At 43.5% G+C, this 17,672-nt stretch overlaps 1 protein-coding gene and 1 long non-coding RNA gene across 3 annotated transcripts in view; one reads left to right on the top strand and one right to left on the bottom strand.

Annotated features, from left to right (window-relative positions):
* Positions 1-7,654, bottom strand: part of FRMD4A (FERM domain containing 4A) — a 607,025-nt gene extending 599,371 nt beyond the window's left edge. The window contains exons 1-2 of one of the 2 annotated variants that reach the window (XM_053895512.1): positions 7,640-7,654; positions 6,817-6,928 (exon numbers count right to left, since the gene is read on the bottom strand). In XM_053895512.1, the coding sequence (XP_053751487.1) occupies positions 6,817-6,918 (102 nt within the window). In that variant the 5' untranslated portion in view covers positions 6,919-6,928; positions 7,640-7,654. Of the gene's footprint in view, positions 1-6,816; positions 6,929-7,390 lie in introns of both variants that reach the window. The other variant, XM_053895513.1, reaches the window with a different exon arrangement.
* LOC109273705 (uncharacterized) lies at positions 5,011-5,924 on the top strand. Its single transcript, XR_002083204.2, has 2 exons — positions 5,011-5,566; positions 5,681-5,924. It is a non-coding gene; the product is annotated as an uncharacterized LOC109273705 (long non-coding RNA).
* Positions 7,655-17,672: the final 10,018 nt, after the last annotated feature.

Below are 17,672 nucleotides of genomic sequence, written 5' to 3'. Positions count from 1 at the left end.
ATATCTCATTGAATTATCCCAAGTATTACATGGTAGCTACTATTATCCCATTTTACAGATGGTGAGACCTTTTCAAACAAGCATAAACTATTTAGACAATTGGGCTTTTCTACTTATATTCATTTTTGAGGAAAACTGAACCAATGATTTAGGGTTCACTGATGCTTTACCCACGCCCTCCCCGACCCCCGACTGGTTTTATAGGAGTCTTATAATGATACACACGTTGCAAAGACCACTGTAATGAGTACGTATTGTTTTTACCTTGGTAGTACCCCTTCCTCCTTCCTAGTAAAAGAGCTCTTCTCCTTCTGGAACCTGCCATTCTCACTCCATGTGATTCAGGTGAACTTATCAGTCAAGTGACCCAACTCCTTTCTCCCCACAGGTCTAGACACAGACGCCAACACGCTTGGTCAGAGAACCAGTGATTGGCCAGGGGCAAAACCTATTACCCAACAGGGCCTAATGGATGTTGAGAAATGACCTCATAAGGAAAGTCCCACTTATTTATCTGGGCCCACCAGCTCTGTGAACAAGTTATCCCGGAGCTGCTGAGAGAAAGAATCTGCTAGAGCCTAAAGTTAACACAGAGCAAAGTAGAATCTTTGCTAGATTAGAAAGACATAGAGAGAAACAGAGAAACAGGGTCTGGACTCTGTCACCCAAAGTCCTCAGTCCAGCTTTTCCTGGAACCACTTCACTCCTTGGAACGAGTCAGTACGTTTCATCAGTCAATACGTTTCCCTTCTTTCTTAATGCTGGTGTGAGTGAACTCTGTCCCTTACAACCAGAAAGACATAAAATGAAATAAAAAATATGGTCAGCAAAAACTTATCTGAGAGAGGCAGTATGACTCATTGATTTTAAATTTCACCCTCTGAGAGAGAGAAATCTGTACACTAAACACTAACTACAAAAATTATTAGTGTCAAGATTTCAAACATACCCATTAGGAAATTCCATTTTAGAAGGTGGATAATTGGGTTTAAGAAGGATTTTAGCTACTGACTTAGATATAATGTTACAGAAACATTTTCTAGGGATATTTTGATAATCATCCTATTTTATTTTCATTTTTTAAATGCTTATTTATTTTTGACAGAGAGAGACAGAGTGAGCAGAGGAGGGTCAGAGAGAGGGAGACACAGAATCTGAAGCAGGCTCCAGGCTCTGAGCTGTCAGCTCGACAAAGCCCGACACAGGGTTCAAACCCACGAACCGTGAGATCATGACCTGAGGTGACGTCGGACGCTTAACTGACTGAGCGACCCAGGCTCCCCCACAATCAGCCTACTTTAAATAAACCAGAAAGATAAATGACACTAAGAACACTACCCACTATAGACCTGAATATCTAGGACCCCTGCCCTGGGCCCCAAGCTTACATGGCCCCACTCTGTGCACAGTGCTTCAGGTGACTATGCTCTCTTACCACGTAACTATTATTCTTTAAATTTCTATAAAGGGGTCAAATTACCTTTTCAAATGTATTGGTTAAACGTTATGGAAACCATCACAATTAGCCAAGTCTTCTTGGGCAAGCTGTTTAGCGTCTCTGGATCTTAGTTTTACCATATAATAGAAAGATACAGTACCTGTCCTGACAACAGGCACAAAAGCACTTTGAAAATTAACAGGAGGGGCGCCGGGTGGCTTGGTCGGTTAAGCGTCCAACTTCGGCTCAGGTCAGGATCTCACAGTCCGTGAGTTCGAGCCCCGCGTCGGGCTCTGTGCTGACAGCTCAGAGCCTGGAGCCTGTTTCAGATTCTGTGTCTCCCTCTCTCTCTGCCCCTCCCCTGTTCATGCTCTGTCTCTCTCTGTCTCAAAAATAAATAAAGGTTAAAAAAAATTAAAAAAAAAAAGAAAGAAAATTAAAAGGATTATTATTATTACTCAAGAGCAAGATTTCTTAGGACAGGCTTTAATTTTATCCTATGCTTTTTGCCTTTCGCAATCTGGAGAAAATCCACGGTCTTTTTTTTGTTTTTTAAGTTTACTTATTTATTTTGAGAGAGGGGGCACTAGCAGGGAAGGTGCAGAGAGAGAGAGAGGGAGAGTGGGAATCCCAGCAGGCTCCATGCTATCCACACAGAACCCAATGCGGCGCTCACTCTCACAAACCATGAGATCCTGACCTGAGCCGAAACCAAGAGTTGACACTTAATCGACTGAGCCACCCAGGTGCCCCAGAAAATCCATGGTCTATTAGAGATTCCAAATAGAGACTTGTCACAGGTCAAATTCAGAGGAAAATTATGTTATAGTTATAGAACTAGGACCTTGGTCATACCCCTAACCTGCCTTTCTGGCCACCAAAGCCTTTGTCACCTCTAGGAACTCTGTCCTAACCAGTCTACTTTCTATCTCCCAACAGCCTGGACTCTACCCTAATTCATTCAGTCTTCTCACCTCAGATTTACCCTCCTCTATTCTTCAACATGTTACTTAAACTTAAACCAGTTTTCCCGTTCTAATAGTCAGTGGTACATCTTTTCAATTAATTTTTAAGTTCACTAAAGCCACGGACTGGCTTGTATTCTCCCTGTACAGAGTAGATACTCAGCAAATATTGGTTGGGTAATTAAAAAAGAAAATTTCCAAAGGAGGAAACTATCTGAGGAAAGACGAATCCATAATAAAATGAAATGAACTAGAGAGATGAAGTTTTACAAGAGCAGGTTATCAGCTAGAATCTATTCAAACAGACCAGAGAGCTAGTCTGTTCAAGAGAATCCCAGAAATCTGAAATCAAATTTTTAGAAATACAAAGACTCTTCAAGATAATCTAATTCACATCTTTCATTCACTGAGAATAGTCACCCACTAATTTCTCTGACTTACGAATTGAAGTTTTTGCATATTTAATTTTCCTATTACAAAAACTTGACTTTTGGCAATTTTCTTACAAACAATGTGCAAGAAAATGGAACCTCAAAAACGTGGAAAATCTCTTATGGATATAAAAATATTTTTTTGTGCTAGAGTCAAAGCAGATGTCTTGAGCCAGATGTATGGTATCACCTTTTATTTTAAATTGCAATATGGAAAAGAATGCAGATAAACAAGACGATAGAACTACTCGCCTTAAAATGTGAAAAACGCAGAATGGCTCAGATACGAGGTGCCCTTGATGGGCTAAATCCAAAGCGTTAGAAGATCCTGGTGGTGAAGTTCTCGACCTTTGACATGACATCCAAGTCAGCCCTGGCTTGAGAGTCAGAGGACCCTGATCGTGAGACTTTGCCCCATCACTTTCAGTCGTGGGACCATTGACAGTTTCTCAAATTCTGATTACCAAATAAGTTTGTCTTAAAACTAGGATTGTTGAAGGGATTAAGTGAGATAATACAGGTGAAGATGCTTTGCAGAAAATCGTAATTTGCACTATAGCCTCGCTAGCTAACTTACATTAAAATATTGTAATCTGAGCTTTCAGAATCTAAGAGCCAAAATATCCTAATACCACCTCTGTAGCCCCATGGCTATCCGTCTCTACGCTGTCATTAGAGAAATGATCAACAAATCTTTGGCCCTAGCGCATTCCAGCCTTTAAAGGGTTCCCCAAACTCATGTGATTTCAGCAAATGACACATAGCCAAGAGCTTCCTGCTCTATAATTAGTGACATCCTGCTGGAGGCTCCCAACAGTGTCTTTTCTTGCTTCCCAAAATTTCTGCAAAAATGAAGGAGGTGGGCTTTTCAATGGCATGTGTCTTCACCACCAGTATCTGTCCTCTGTCTGAGTCCACCCTTCGTTGTTTGAGGACCTCCGTGTGGCATAGATGATCATCACCACCCCCCCCCCCCAATACTAACTCTTCATTGAAAGAATCAGTGAAATGCACTCACCTCAAGGCAGTCAGCACATGCTTACAACCCAGGACCCCTTCCAGAGGCTCTAAGCCCAGCACCAGCTTGGACAAGTCACCTTTGGTACTTTTCAAAGGTCACCTGCTCTAGTCCGGCAGAATAAATCAGGCTCCCGTGGGGGGTAGGTCTCCAGACAACAGAGTGTGAACAAATGCAAATGATCACCCCTTCCAGTAAATAACACAAAACACTTCTGGCATAAAAGCCATATGGTTGGGAACAAATTCTACCATCTAAAAGCAGCACTGCCCATATCCTAGGGTACAACTAAGACATAATGCTGAATAAAGCGTTACAGTTGCCCGTCAAGGACCTCTATTCTAGACGCTATTCCTAGAGGTCTTATGTTATGTTTAACAGAGCTTAAAGGGACCCTACAGAGGACCATGACCCCCTCAGAAAGCAAATGACGCAACTAAGGCACAGAAAAAGGAAGCGACATATCCAGGACCGCCCAGGGAGTGGGGAACAGCTGGGAACAGAACGTAGGGCTCTCCAATTCCAGATCTGGTGCCACTTTGCAGAACCAAATAAATGTATTCTGCCCTGAATCATGTCGAGTCTACACCGAGTATAACCTCTGACTGTGTCCTTATCCAAAACCAAGGGGTGTGGCCAGTCGCTCCCCCCCCTCCCCGCTGGTTCCCTGCAGCCCAATGACTCGATACCACGAAAGGGCAGAACTCCCATCAAGCCATCTGATATTGACCTCCCCCCAGACGGGGTGCTTATGAGCTCTGGCCTTTATACTATGCTACCCTCCTCAGTTAGCAGAGGCACTCCATAAATACTGAGAATTGATTGGCTGCTTGAGTAGCTAACAAATAATAATGTTTACAGCTTCCTTCCAGAACTCACAGCCAAAGCAACTCTGCTAAATGGCCTCCTTTCCTCCTCTCTTCCTCAGTGACTTGCTTATATACATTTTGAGACTCATCCTGCAATAGTTGGGAAGCAATTATGTTGAGGTTTCTTCTTAACAATGAAAAAAGGAACAAAGTCCATAGGGGAAAATTCCCCCTGAACCGGTTGTGAACAGGAAAACACACCCTGACTATGGTTACACATGGTGCTCCAAGGTTCTCTAATCTAATGCCCCATTGTGATGTCAAGAGCCACTTCCCCCGGCTTCTGAGGGAGACACACATGTAATCCTTTAATCTGGGCAGGAGGTGAGCACTAGGGAGAGATCTGAGGGCAGAGGCCGCTGACACAGAGGATAAAGTCTGAGCCACGGAGACCTCCCGGACAGCAACCGTAATATTTGGGAGCACCAGGAACGGAACCTCAGTGCGTATGTCTCAGAAGCAGCTGGACCAGCATGCCGAGGGGATTTTTCCTTAGGGCTCCCAGTAAAACAGGTGCACTCCCGTACGCTCAGAAACATGGAGAAGAAATCAGGACAGAAATGTGGAGGCAAACAGGCCCAGCTCTCCCTACAGCTGATTGTTAAGAACACATTTCTTCCCTATTTTAACATAATGCAAGATTTATTTCTGTCAAGCAATACAAGATTATACGCACACGCCTACCTGAACAGGAGCCTATGTGCCCTTATTTTTTTGCACATGACTCAGACCCCGGTTTCCCAGAGTCTCTTGGTCCTCAGAGACACTGCCACTGTGTCACCTGCCACAGTCAGAAATCCTCAGACCCTAACCATCCACGTATGTGACCACTGGACATATCAATGGTCAGTATCATTGGATACAGCATCATTGGACAATATAAGTATAAGGAAGGGAGAGGAGACCAGGGTAATTTCTCCAGAAAACAACTTTAATTCTTTTGACTACTTCTCTTGCAGTGGCATTGGAAGTCAGCAGAAGATCCCAGGCGTTTCAAATGGCTCTGGGGCCGATACGACATTTGAGGCGAAAAAGAACCATGATCTCCGTCCCTCTTAACTTGACCCAGCTCATTGCTCAAGAGGCAGGCTCCCCACTGGCTCCTCTTCCAAGTGCTCTTAACAAACTCATCAGGCCTCACAAAGCTGTATTTCCCCCTCTCAGTCAGAAAACACAGATCAATATACTCAGCAGAAGCACTTATGCTTTGTCCGTAAAAATCTCCTGTGTAACTATTAGAAACATTCACACGCGGAGCCTGATGCGGGCTATTTCCGTCAGCATTACCCTGGCATGTGAGCTAGTCAGCGAGGAGAAGGGGGGCAACACACAGCGAAAGCAAACTTGAATCTAGAGCTAGCCCGAAGTCAATCAGGTTAAAACAAGGTGACGCCACTGTCCCTGTATTGCTTAGACAGGCTAAGAGCGGAGGCCTTCTTAACATGATGGAAATCACAGAGAGGCTTAAAGGAGGTCAGTGGTCTACACGCGGGCAAGGGCCTGGACAAGGCCTGCCAGAGTCTCCCCCGCAGTCACAGTTGGGAGGTGGCTCTGCAGTCCCAATGTTAAAAAGGCCACAGACAACCTCCTTGGCCACTTCCCCGGGGAAATCGGAGTAAACACGTGGGCACCTAGAAAGAAGATCCTATTCAATTGTTCCGCGGGCAAAAAAAAATTCCACAGTTGCTATGAGATGACAGAAAAACAAATCAACAAACAGGATCACCTCAACTTAGATGCAAAAGGCAGCGGGGGAGGGGAGGGGAGGGGAGGGAGGGGGAAGGATGCTGAGGAGCCAGGGGGAGGCGTCGGTGGGAATCTATTTCCAGGGGCTCTTAGCACCTGTTTGCAAGCATCTCTCTCAAAATAGCATTAAGCAACAAGTTTCTAAAATGGCAAATCTAGGGCTTCTCTTCCCTGAGAGTGCTTTGTCATGGCTGATGCTCTCACCCAAGAAATCATTTGCAACAAGCCTGCGGGATAAAGCGGAGCGATTTTTAGCATGTCTGCAGCACTGCAGCGGCAGCCCACGGTGCGGGAGGGTAAGGCTGGAGCTGGGCGCTGCCCGGGCCCCACCTCCTCCCGGAGCACTCACCATCAGCAGGCTGAGAGCAGAGTCGGGCACCAGCTGCACAGCCATGGTCTCCGATTCCCATGCACAGTCAGTTTGCCTGGGCCCTGGGTGACTGCGAAGCATCCACAAATACCTACAGCAAACCAGCCAGAAATCCAGACTCAGGGCGCAAAAGGCTCAGAATGAAGACAGGCCACATTTCATATGGGGCGGAGGGCGGGGGGGCGGTCAGGCGGATATTGGGAAGAAAGGGTGGGAACAGTGCTTAAGGATTTAAAAAAAAGAAAAAACAAGAACGAAAATAGGAAGCTGCAGGTTATTTAAAGGTGAGCCCTCCCTAGCTTCACCAAGCTGCATGAGCACAGAAACCACATCAAACACAAATATGAAAGCTGGGAACACAGAATTTTTAACTGATACCTTAGCCTAGGCAGCAGCAACTCTTAACTCATAATTAAAATAAAACATATTCCCTATTGCAGATAAATCAACCAACCCGATCACCACCACTACCACCAGCCCCCCCCCCCCAAACTCCCACCCCACAATCTCTCAGCAATTCTGCTGCATAAACATGCTGAATGTCACTACCTACCGCTTACAATCTGGTCAGTATCTTCTCTTCCTGCAGAAAGGTGTGTCCCTTTTGCAAAAATCAAGTATCTGGGAGTGAGAGAGCCGAGCCTGACCAAAAGCACCAGGCAGTTACTGGAGATCAGCAAATGCCCTCATCACCACCGAGTAATAAGTCAGTTATGCAATGACCCCTCCATCATCCTTAAATCTACTTTCCCTCTCCAAGTGGACTGGCCAGCTTAGTTCCCCGTGGGGCTAACATACTTACAAGGAACATGTAATTACACTGCCTGTTCTGTTAGCGTTCTGATCTCCCAGGCTGTACCACATGTACGAAGCAGACAGGCACCCTCTACCTCTCTCCCTCCCTTCCTCCCGCCCTTCCTCCCTCCCTTCCTTTCCCTCCCATCTCTCCACCAGGCTGCCTGTTAGGAATTTTGAAGGAGCCTCTCTAGCTCACAGAGGTACAGGAGGCTAATTTGTAGTAAGAGACACTGCTTAAGACAATAAGGCAAATTAGCCTTGAAAATCATATCATGCAGCATTTTCCTTGGAAGATGTCAATGGCAAAAAAAAAAAAAAAAAAAAAAAAAAGGAAGCCTGCCCAGTCTTGTTATATAATGAGAGGCTGAAAAGGCTTCTCAGAGTCAAAGATTTGAGAAAATTAAAACACTTTTTTTTTATGAGCAACGTCAAGCTTCTATGTCTTATGGAGTCTAATTATTCATCTACACATGGCAATTACTAATACTTCTAGTAACAGTTTTCACGTTCTCTTTCAATTTCTTCCTTCACTCACCTGCTGTAACGACTCCAAAAATTCCTTGCAATTAACTGGACGCTGTGAAATGTAAGAGAAACCAACTTTGTAAATAAGAAACCGGGGGGGGGGGGGGGGGGAGGAAATTCATCACCTTTACATGTTCCTATGGACAACTATATCTGTGGTCCCTATATCGTTCATATTTTAAAAGCATTTATTTCATTATCACAAAATGCTCAACAATATTCATTGAATGAATTAGAAGATCCCTCTCTAATCGTTTATCCTGTGGCCCAATGTGGTTAAAGCTTTATTCCATGGTGTCTGATTGGATTCTAATGCCCTTGACCTCAGGAACCTCTGAGAATCTGTGTACTGTCAGGTGCTTGGAGATTCACAGCATGACCGGAGTCATGTGAACGTGACCTTGCACTGAGCTGTGGGAATATTCTAGAGTTGCTGGTGGGTTTCACAAAAGAATTTTTGATTTTTACAATAATTCGTTATTTGATTACAATAATTTAAAGAACATATCTATAGCATTCCCTTAACCTTGCAGGTATGTTTCTAAATGTATTCAAATGATGACTGCTGAGTGCCTACTGTATACAGTACTCTATGATAAGTTTTGTAGAAGATGCAAAGCTAAGTCATGGCCCCTGCCCTCAAGGAGCTTTTTATCTGACAGATACAATGATATCCAACAATCATCTATGATACATGACAATATGTGATAAATGCTGGAAAGTGACTTAAAAACAATTAGTTTGGGGGGCACCTGGATGGCTCAGTCGGTGAGCATCTGACTTCAGCTCAGGTCATGATCTCACAGTTCATGAGTTCGAGCCTGACATCTGGCTTCACTGCTGACGGTGCAGAGCCTGCTTCAGATCCTCTCTCTCTCTCTCTCTCTCTCTCTGCTCCTCCCCCATTTCTTTCCAAAAAGAAATAAAACATTTAAAAAATAATTTTAAAAATGTTTTAAAAATAGTTTGGGCCATGCTGAGTAGGGAGCGTTTACTTTTGGCTTCAAGAACATGGCAGTTTTTAAGCTGGAACTTGAGGAATAAGCAGAATGTCTTTCTTATGACCTGTGTTTTATAATTCTACACGGACCATGAGCTTGTAAAACACAGAAAGCACAGGGAGAAATTAATACTGTGCTACTGCAGCTGGTGGGTGTGGTGGGAAGGGGAAGGTGTGCCCATCGAGGGCCCAGCAGGAGCCTTTGCAGGCCCAGGGGTACAGGACTCGCCCGGGTTGCACAGGCAGGCCTGGGAGACTTGACCTCATCTGCTGGTGCCAGGCGTCAGCATAACTGCCTTTCTTTCTCCCTACTTTGCTTGGAAAACCTCATGCTGGAAAGAATATAATCCTGCCACATGAAGCAACGTGGATGGAACTGGAAGGTATTATGCTAAGTGAAATAAGTCAGTCAGAGAAGGACAGATATCCTATGTTTTCGCTCATGTGGATCTTGAGAAACTGAACAGAAGACCCTGGGGGAAGGGAAGGGGGAAAAACAGTTACAAACAGAGGGGTGGGGGAGGCAAACCACAAGAGACTCCTGAATACAGAGACCAAACTGACGGTGGATGGGGGGGTGGGGAAGTGGGTGATGCGCAGGGAGGCGGGCACTTGTTGGGATGAGCACTGGGTGTTGTAGGGAAGCCAGTTTGACAATAAATTATATTTAAAAAGAAAAAAAAAACAAAAAACGTCATGCTGAACCTTTGCCCAGCTTCTTTAGGAAAAAAGAGTCTGCAGCCAACCTCAGTTAGACATGACTGGGAGGTGCTCTATCAGGGCGGCGAGAGAAGGAGCAGGGAAGGCAGGGCCCGGAGGGGCGAGCAGAGGTACAGTGCTGCCCACTGAGCTGCGCAGTCAGGGGGAAAGGCTTCGGACGGGCACGGAGCTGCATGCCTTGGCACAGTCCGTCAGGGACAGAGGGCCTCGCTAGCCTGTTCCTGTCTCCGTCTTGTTGGTCAGATTGACCCCGTCGGGCATGAAGTCCCTCGCGCTTCAGAGAAACGCCTGGTACTACGCGGAAGCGTGGGAAGTTCAGAAAGGCCTGGGGTCTGGACCAGAAATGGAAGGAGGCACCACAGACTCGGTGGGTCAGTCAGACAGGGCGCTGGCACGGGAGCTTCTGAGGCTCCATCCTCGGCGGCTGTTCTAGAGACTGTCCCAAAGCCAGCCCACACCCTGGAGAGGTCTGCAGGGGCGGGCAGCGCTAGGAGCTGAAAACTCAGTGGCGGCCCGTAGGCCCCACCGAGCAAATAGCTAAATCCGGGGGAGGAGTGGGGGGGGGGGGGACAGGAGAATCTGGGGGGTGGATGAAGTGAGTGTGGTCAAAGTGTGTAGGCTTACACACTTTCCAATGTCTGAAGTTATACCCTCCATGAAATATTCCCTGGATTTTCCACTTGAGTACTCTATTTGTTTTGTTTGGACAACTTCTAAGTTGCTGCTTTTTTTTTATATATATATAACAGCTATTCACTTTGCTCTATTATCCCCGTCCTAGAGAGTGAGAAACCCGACATCAGACCTACTGTCAGCTGCCTCTGTGCACCCGTGCAGCTCTGAGCACGGAGCTCAGACAGCAGTGGGTACTCAGTCCTATCAATGGGCATGAGGGGAGGTGCTGAAATGTGAAGGACACAGAGCAAGGGGGCCAGGACAGCAACCCGGGGATGGGGGCAGGCAGCTAGAACACAGGGAGTTGGTGAGAAGTAAGCGTCTGACAGAGAACGAGGGAGCCCCAGGATTCCAGGGACGAGGGTGTCTCCACAAAGATGCCTGGAGCCTTCAGTAGAGTTAGAGACAAGGAAGTCCAAGTGCAAAGGATTACGGAGCAGCATGTGAGGAAAAGGAGTTAATTAGCATAAAATAGACTCGTACCTTAATTAAAAAAAAAAAAAAGTGAGATAGGAGTTCCCTAGGTCTTTTCAAAACCTTGTTCAAAAGCAATCCAGATCATAGAAGGAGGCATGCAGGACAGCAAGCAGTCCTTTCCTCCAAGGAAGGAAATTCCATCCTTGGCTGGTGTTACCTCTCAAGACACGTAATCCCTTGCTCAACCAAGGGGCAGTGCAGTGTCACAGCTATCAAAAACCATTACCTGAATGAACGAATGAATGAATGAATGAATGAAAGAAAATTAAACTTCCTCTGTATTTACTATGAAGCTGTTGTGAAGACACGATCACCAGATGACTCAAAATTTCCACCAGAACTCAGTACAAGAAAAGTGTCTGTCCCTCCTGAGGTGGCCTGTGTGATGGCTGGTGTTATCCTCGGGCTCCCTGCTGAGGCATTTGACTCTTAGGAACCAGAATGTCTACTATGTCATTGATTTACTCTGCAAATACCATGAGGGTGAGGTAAAAATCAAACTCGCCTTCTGTTAAGTTGCACACAGTAGGCATTCTGTAACTGTTATTCCCTAGAAGTCTCTTTTTCATTCTGATAATGAAAATAACAGAACTAATCACAGTTGTCACATTTGGCTGCCAGAATACCCACAGCACATTATCATAGTTGGCATTATTACTTCCTTGGTTTTTCTCAACCTTGTTTTCCCTTCTAATTCATAATGTATTAGTCTTATTTAGTAGGCCTTTTTGTCAGTAAGCCATCTGAAATTCTTTTTTGGAAAGAGGTAGAACATAAATCATTCTTTAATGCATAAACTGCTCTCAAATAAATTTGGCACACTGTGAAATATTTCGCAGCTACTAAAGTGGCAATTAGGAAAACCATTTAGGAAATATGGAAACTTTCTGAGCTACAATGTTTGTTTGACCATAAAATGATACATATACTTTAATGGCACCCATGTAAATATTTGTATTTAAGAGAACAGGAAGGAACTTTTGCTTTCCACCAAGATGGAGTAACTGGGTAAAGTTTACCCTGAAAAAAACAACAACAACAACAAAAAAATGGGCAAAATATCTGAACCAATACTTTTCAAGACACAGGACATAGGACAACAAAGGACAAAGATAAGACTTACAATAATCCCAGGTTATTGAATTCAGAGTGTTTCCAGGCCACAGAACAGAGAAGGAAACCCAGGTAGAATCAAGCAGATTCCCAGAGGTGCCCGGGCGGCTCAGCAGGTTAAGTGTCTGACTCTTGGTTTTACTTTAGGTCAGGATCTTGCAGGTTGTAGGTTCGAGCCCCACATCAGGCTCTGCACTGACAGCTTGGAGCCTGCTAGGGATTCTCTCTACCTCTCTCTCTGCCCCTCCCCTGCTCGCTCGCTCTTTCTCTCAAAATAATTCGTTAATTAATTTAAAAGCATTTTTAAAAGTGTATTCTCTAAATTAAGAAGAACTGAGAGTCAGGGGAAGACAAAGATGGATAGAATTCACAGGGCAGAACACCAGAGAGGACAGTGGTACAGAGAGAGAGAGAGAGAGTATCAGAGCTCTGTAAAAAGGTCCCCTCTGAGCATTTTGTTGGGTCTAATCACCATATGCACAGGAGGAAACTGTCCAAAGTTGGGGAAAGAACCATCTAAAATAATTAGAAAGGTTGGTGATTGGGGCTCACACAAGGCTAGAAATAGCACCTGATCACACCAGCCAGACAGGAAAGCCTCACAGATTCACGGTGCATCGGATGGGATGCTCAGAAGGTTCTTGCCTTGGGAGTGAGAAATAATTAGCCCTAGATTGATCACTCCCATAAGTCTGCCTAACAAATTTGAAAATCAAGACCCGAAAGGATCAAACTGTTTCCAAGTAACTTAACTGTGTTCCAAAACAATGTTAAAAAAACATTTATCAAAACACAAAAATGCAAGACAGTAAAATTTACAATGTCTGGCACCTAAAAAATATTATTGGGTATGGAAAGAAGTAGGAAAATATGACCACTAAGTAGAAGACAAGTCACTCAGGGCGCCTGGGTGGCTCAGTCATTTGAGTGTCCGACTCGATCTCAGCTCAGGTCTTGATCTCAAGGTCATGAGTTCAAGCCCTGTGTTGTGCTCCATGAAAAGAAGAAGAAGACGGTGACAAAACAATCAAAATCACCCAGGACTAACACAGATTTTAGAGTCAGGGGGAAAAAACCACATTAAAACAGTTATTATAGGGGCACCTAGGTGGCTCAATTGGTTAAGTGTCCAATTGTTAATTTCGGCTCAGGTCACGACCTTGTGGTTCATGAATTCTGAGCTAGAAGTACAGAGCCTCCTTGGGATTCTCTCTCTCCCTGTCCCTACCCCTCCCCTGCTCATGCTCTCTCTCAAAATAAATAAATAAAACTTTTTAAAAAAATTTAAAAGTTATTATAATTTTATACATTATTCAAAAAGTCAGGTAGAGATAGGAAAGATATAAAAAGGAACTAATCTGAGCTTCCAGAGATTAAAAATTACAATATTGAAAAGAAAAAGAAAAGCCACATTTGTTGGAATTAATGGAGGTTAGACATTATAGAAGAAAAACTTAGTGAACTTGAAAACATAAAAACTATTCCAAATGTCCATGTAACTTGTATCCCTGAAGAGAGACACAAATATATGGGAAGAATTAAAGACCAAAATTTCCTCAAATAATATAGTGAACAAATTCTAAGCATGAAGAAAGCTACACCAAGGGACGTCAAATACAAATTGCTCAGTATCAGTGATAAAGAGAATAATTTGAAAACAATCAGAGGCAGACAGATGTATCTATCATGCACAGAGGGACAAAGATAAGGATGACAACAGATTTCTGGCTGGGATGAATGAAAGCCAGAAGACAGTGGAGCGACATCCTTTAAAAAACTTAAAGGATGGGGCATCTGGTTGACTCAGTCGGTTAAGCGTCTGACTTCAGCTCAGGTCATGATCTCGCAGTTCATGAGTTCAAGCCCTGCGTTGGGACCTGTGCTGACAGCTCAGAGCCTGGAGCCTGCTTCAGATTCTGTGTCTCCCTCTCTCTCTGCCCCTCTCCCATGTGCACACTATCGCTTTCTCTCTCAAAAATAAACATTAAAAAAATTTTTTTAATCAAAATTTTAAAGGAAAAACTATCATCCATTTCGGATTCCACATTCAACAAAAATATCTTCTAAAAATAAAAGCAAGATAAATACTTTTTTGGACATACAAAGTAAATAAAATGAAAACAGATCGGAAAGGGAGAAAAACTTCCCATGAAGAAAACTCCAGCCCCAGGAGGCTTCAGTGATGAGTCCTAGTAAATATTCAAGGAAGAAATCATACCAATTCTCCATAAATTCTTTGAGAAACTGAAGAGGAAGAAATGTCTCTGAACTCATTTCATGAAGCCAGCATAAATATCAAAGAGAATATTAAAAAAAGAAAACTATAGATCATCATCCCCCATGAATGAAAATACAAAAATTCTAAACAAAAAAATTATAGAAAATAAAATCCAACAATATATTAAAAAAGTAATGCACTATGACCAGCCAGGCCTTAGGAATATATGGTTGGTTTAATATTCTAAAAACAACCAGTGGAATTCACCATATTAACAAACTAAAAAAAGAAAAACCACACCATCAACATAAAAGGCGCATAAAAAGCAGTTGTCAAAATTCAACATCTCTTCCTGATTTTTAGAAACTTTCAAGCAACTAGGAATAGAAGAAAACTTTCTCAGTCTAATAAAGAGCATCTACAGGGGCACCTGGGTGGCTCAGTTGGTTGAGTGTCCAACTTTGGCTCATGTCATGATCTCACGGTTCCTAAGTTCAAGCCCCTTGTCGGCCTCTGTGCTGACAGCCCAAAGCCTGGAGCCTGCTTCTGATTCTATGTCTCCATCTCCCTCTGCCCCTCCCCCACTTGTGCTCGGGCTCTCTCTCTCTCAAAAAAAAAAAAAAAATACATACATATATATATATATATTTTTTTTTTTTTAATTTTTGAAAAAGATCACCTACAACAAATTACAGCTATTACCATATTTAATGTGGAAGACTGACCACTTTCCCCCTAAGATCAGGAACAAGACAAAGTTATCTACTCTAAGGACCTCTCTTCAACATGGTAAGGGAGATTCTAGACAGTCCAATAGGACAAGGCGGGGGGGGAAGTCTACTCATATGGGAAAAGAAAAAGTGGTTTTTTCACATCCAACATGATTTTTCGTGTAGAAAATCTGACGGAATCTACGAACAAGCTACTAGGATAAGAAAGTTGAGTCAAGTTGAAGGATACAAGGCCAATATTCAAAAATCTACGGTATTCCTATATGTCAACAACAGTAAGACATTTAAATTAAAAGTTGAACTAACAATAGCATCAGACCATATGAAATTCTTAGAGAAAAATCTGACCAAGATGCAAAAGAACTGTATGCTGAAAAGGACAAAGCACTGCCAGGAGAAAGACTTAAATGGAGAGACAGATGGGGCTTATGGGTCAGAAAACTCAGTGTTCTTAAGACACCCATTCTCAGGGCGCCTGGGTGGCACCTGCATGGCTCAGTCGGTTAAGCGTACAACTCTTGGTTTCAACTCAGGTCATGATCTCATGGTTCGCGGGTTCAAGCCCCACGTTGGGCTCCATGTTGACAGTGCAAAGCCTGCTTGAGACTCTCTCTTCCTCCTTCTCTGCCCCTCCTGTGTGCGTTCTCTCTCTCCAAAACAAATAAACTTAAAAAAAAAAAAAAACAAAAAAGACAGATGTCCATTCTCACCAAACTGATTCATAGATTCAACAGAATTCCAACCCGTGTCCCTTCTGGCTTTTATTGCAGAAATCAGCAAGCTAATTCTAAAGTGATATGGAAATGCAAAGGACACAGAAGAGCCAAAATAATTTTGAAAAAGAAAAACAGCTTTGGAGAACTAACTCTGCCTAACTTAGAGATTTACTAGCAACTTACAGTAGTAAAAACAGTGTAGTAGAAAGGCAAGTGGTTCAACAAAACCAACAGAGAATCCAGAAAGAGAGCCATACATAGATGGACAACTAATTTTTGACAAAGGTGCAAAGGCAATTCGCTGGAGAGAGGATAGTCTTTTTAAGAAATGATGGTGGGATAAGAGAATATGCACACGCAAAAGAATTAACTTCAGTGCATTCCTTGCAACATACACAATATTTAACTCAAAATATATCACAGACCTAATCACAAGACCTAAAACTCTAAGATCAGTAGATGAAAACATGGGAGAGAAAAATCCTTGTGACTTATGGTAGAGCAAAAATGTCTTAGATGTGGCACCCACATCACAACTGATAGAAGAATAGATCAATAAACTGGGCTTCATTAAAACTTCTGCTATTTGGAAGATACCATTAAGAGAGTAAAAACACAACCCACTGGAGGTGACTGGGTGGCTCAGTTGGTTGAACATACCACTTCGACTCAGGTCATGATCTCATGGTCCATGGGTTTGAGCCCGGAGTGGGGCTCTGTGCTGACAGCCTAGAGCCTGGAGCTTGTTTTGGATTCTGTGTCCCCCTCTCTCTCTGCCCCTTCCCCTGTTTGCACTCTGTCTCTCTCTCTCTCAAAAATGAATAAATGTTAAAAAAAAAAAAGCAAAACATTAAATAGCAGCAAATATTGGCAAAGCATGTTCGGTATAGGTGCTATAGCCAGGACATATAAAAAGCTTCTTAGGGGCACCTGGGTGGCTCTGTCGGTTAAGCACCCAACTTCAGCTCAGGTCATGATCTCACAGTTTGGGAGTTCGAGCCCTGTGTCAGGCTCTGTGCTGACAGCTCAGAGCCTGGAGCCTGCTTCGGATTCTGCGTCTCCCTCTCTCTCGTCCCTCCCCCACTCATTCTCTGTCTTCCTCTCTCTCTCAAAAATAAACATTAAAAACTTTTTTTAAAAAAAAGCTTCTTAATCCTTAATACTAAGGACACAACCCAATGAAAACTGTGCAAATGATTTGAATAAGCACTTCACAGAATATATATGTATGGCAAATAATATGAAAAGGTGCCTGGCATCAGTCATTAGGAAGATTCAAGTTAACATCATAATGAGACAACACACCTATTACACGGCTACAATTAAAAAGACTGGCCCCACCAAGTTTTAGGCAGCATGTGGTGATCTGGCGGTAACATAAAATAGAACACGTGCTTTGGAAAACAGTTTGGCAGTTTCTTATAAAGTTAAACACACATCTACCTCCTGAGCCAGCCGTCCTAGGAGAAATGAAAGCCTAGGTTCATATAAAGACTTGAACGTGATGTTCACGGCAGATTTATTTGTAATAAGTCAAAACCTGGAAACTTAAATGTCCATCAGTGGGCGAATGTCTGAACAAATTGTAGAGCCCTATGATGAAATCCTATTCAGCAATTAAAATGAAGGAATTGGTGACACATATTACAACATGGATGAGCTCAGGGACATTACGCTAAGTGGCGGGGGAGGGGGGGCAGATGCGAGGACCATATATTTTGTATTCCATTTATAAGAAACATCCGAAAAGGGCAAACCTCTAGAGACAGAACGTACATCAGTGACTGCCTGTGTGACAGTGGCTGCAAATGGGCACAAAGCGTATTCTAGAACTGGATGGTGATGATGATGAGGTGCACTAT

Source organism: Panthera pardus, unplaced genomic scaffold (assembly GCF_024362965.1).
Source record: "Panthera pardus isolate Hobbes unplaced genomic scaffold, ASM2436296v1 HiC_scaffold_6, whole genome shotgun sequence".
NCBI classification, from domain to species: domain Eukaryota; kingdom Metazoa; phylum Chordata; class Mammalia; order Carnivora; family Felidae; genus Panthera; species Panthera pardus.
The sequence above is the reverse complement of the archived record's forward strand: the minus strand, read 5'-3'. Positions and strand labels throughout refer to the sequence as shown.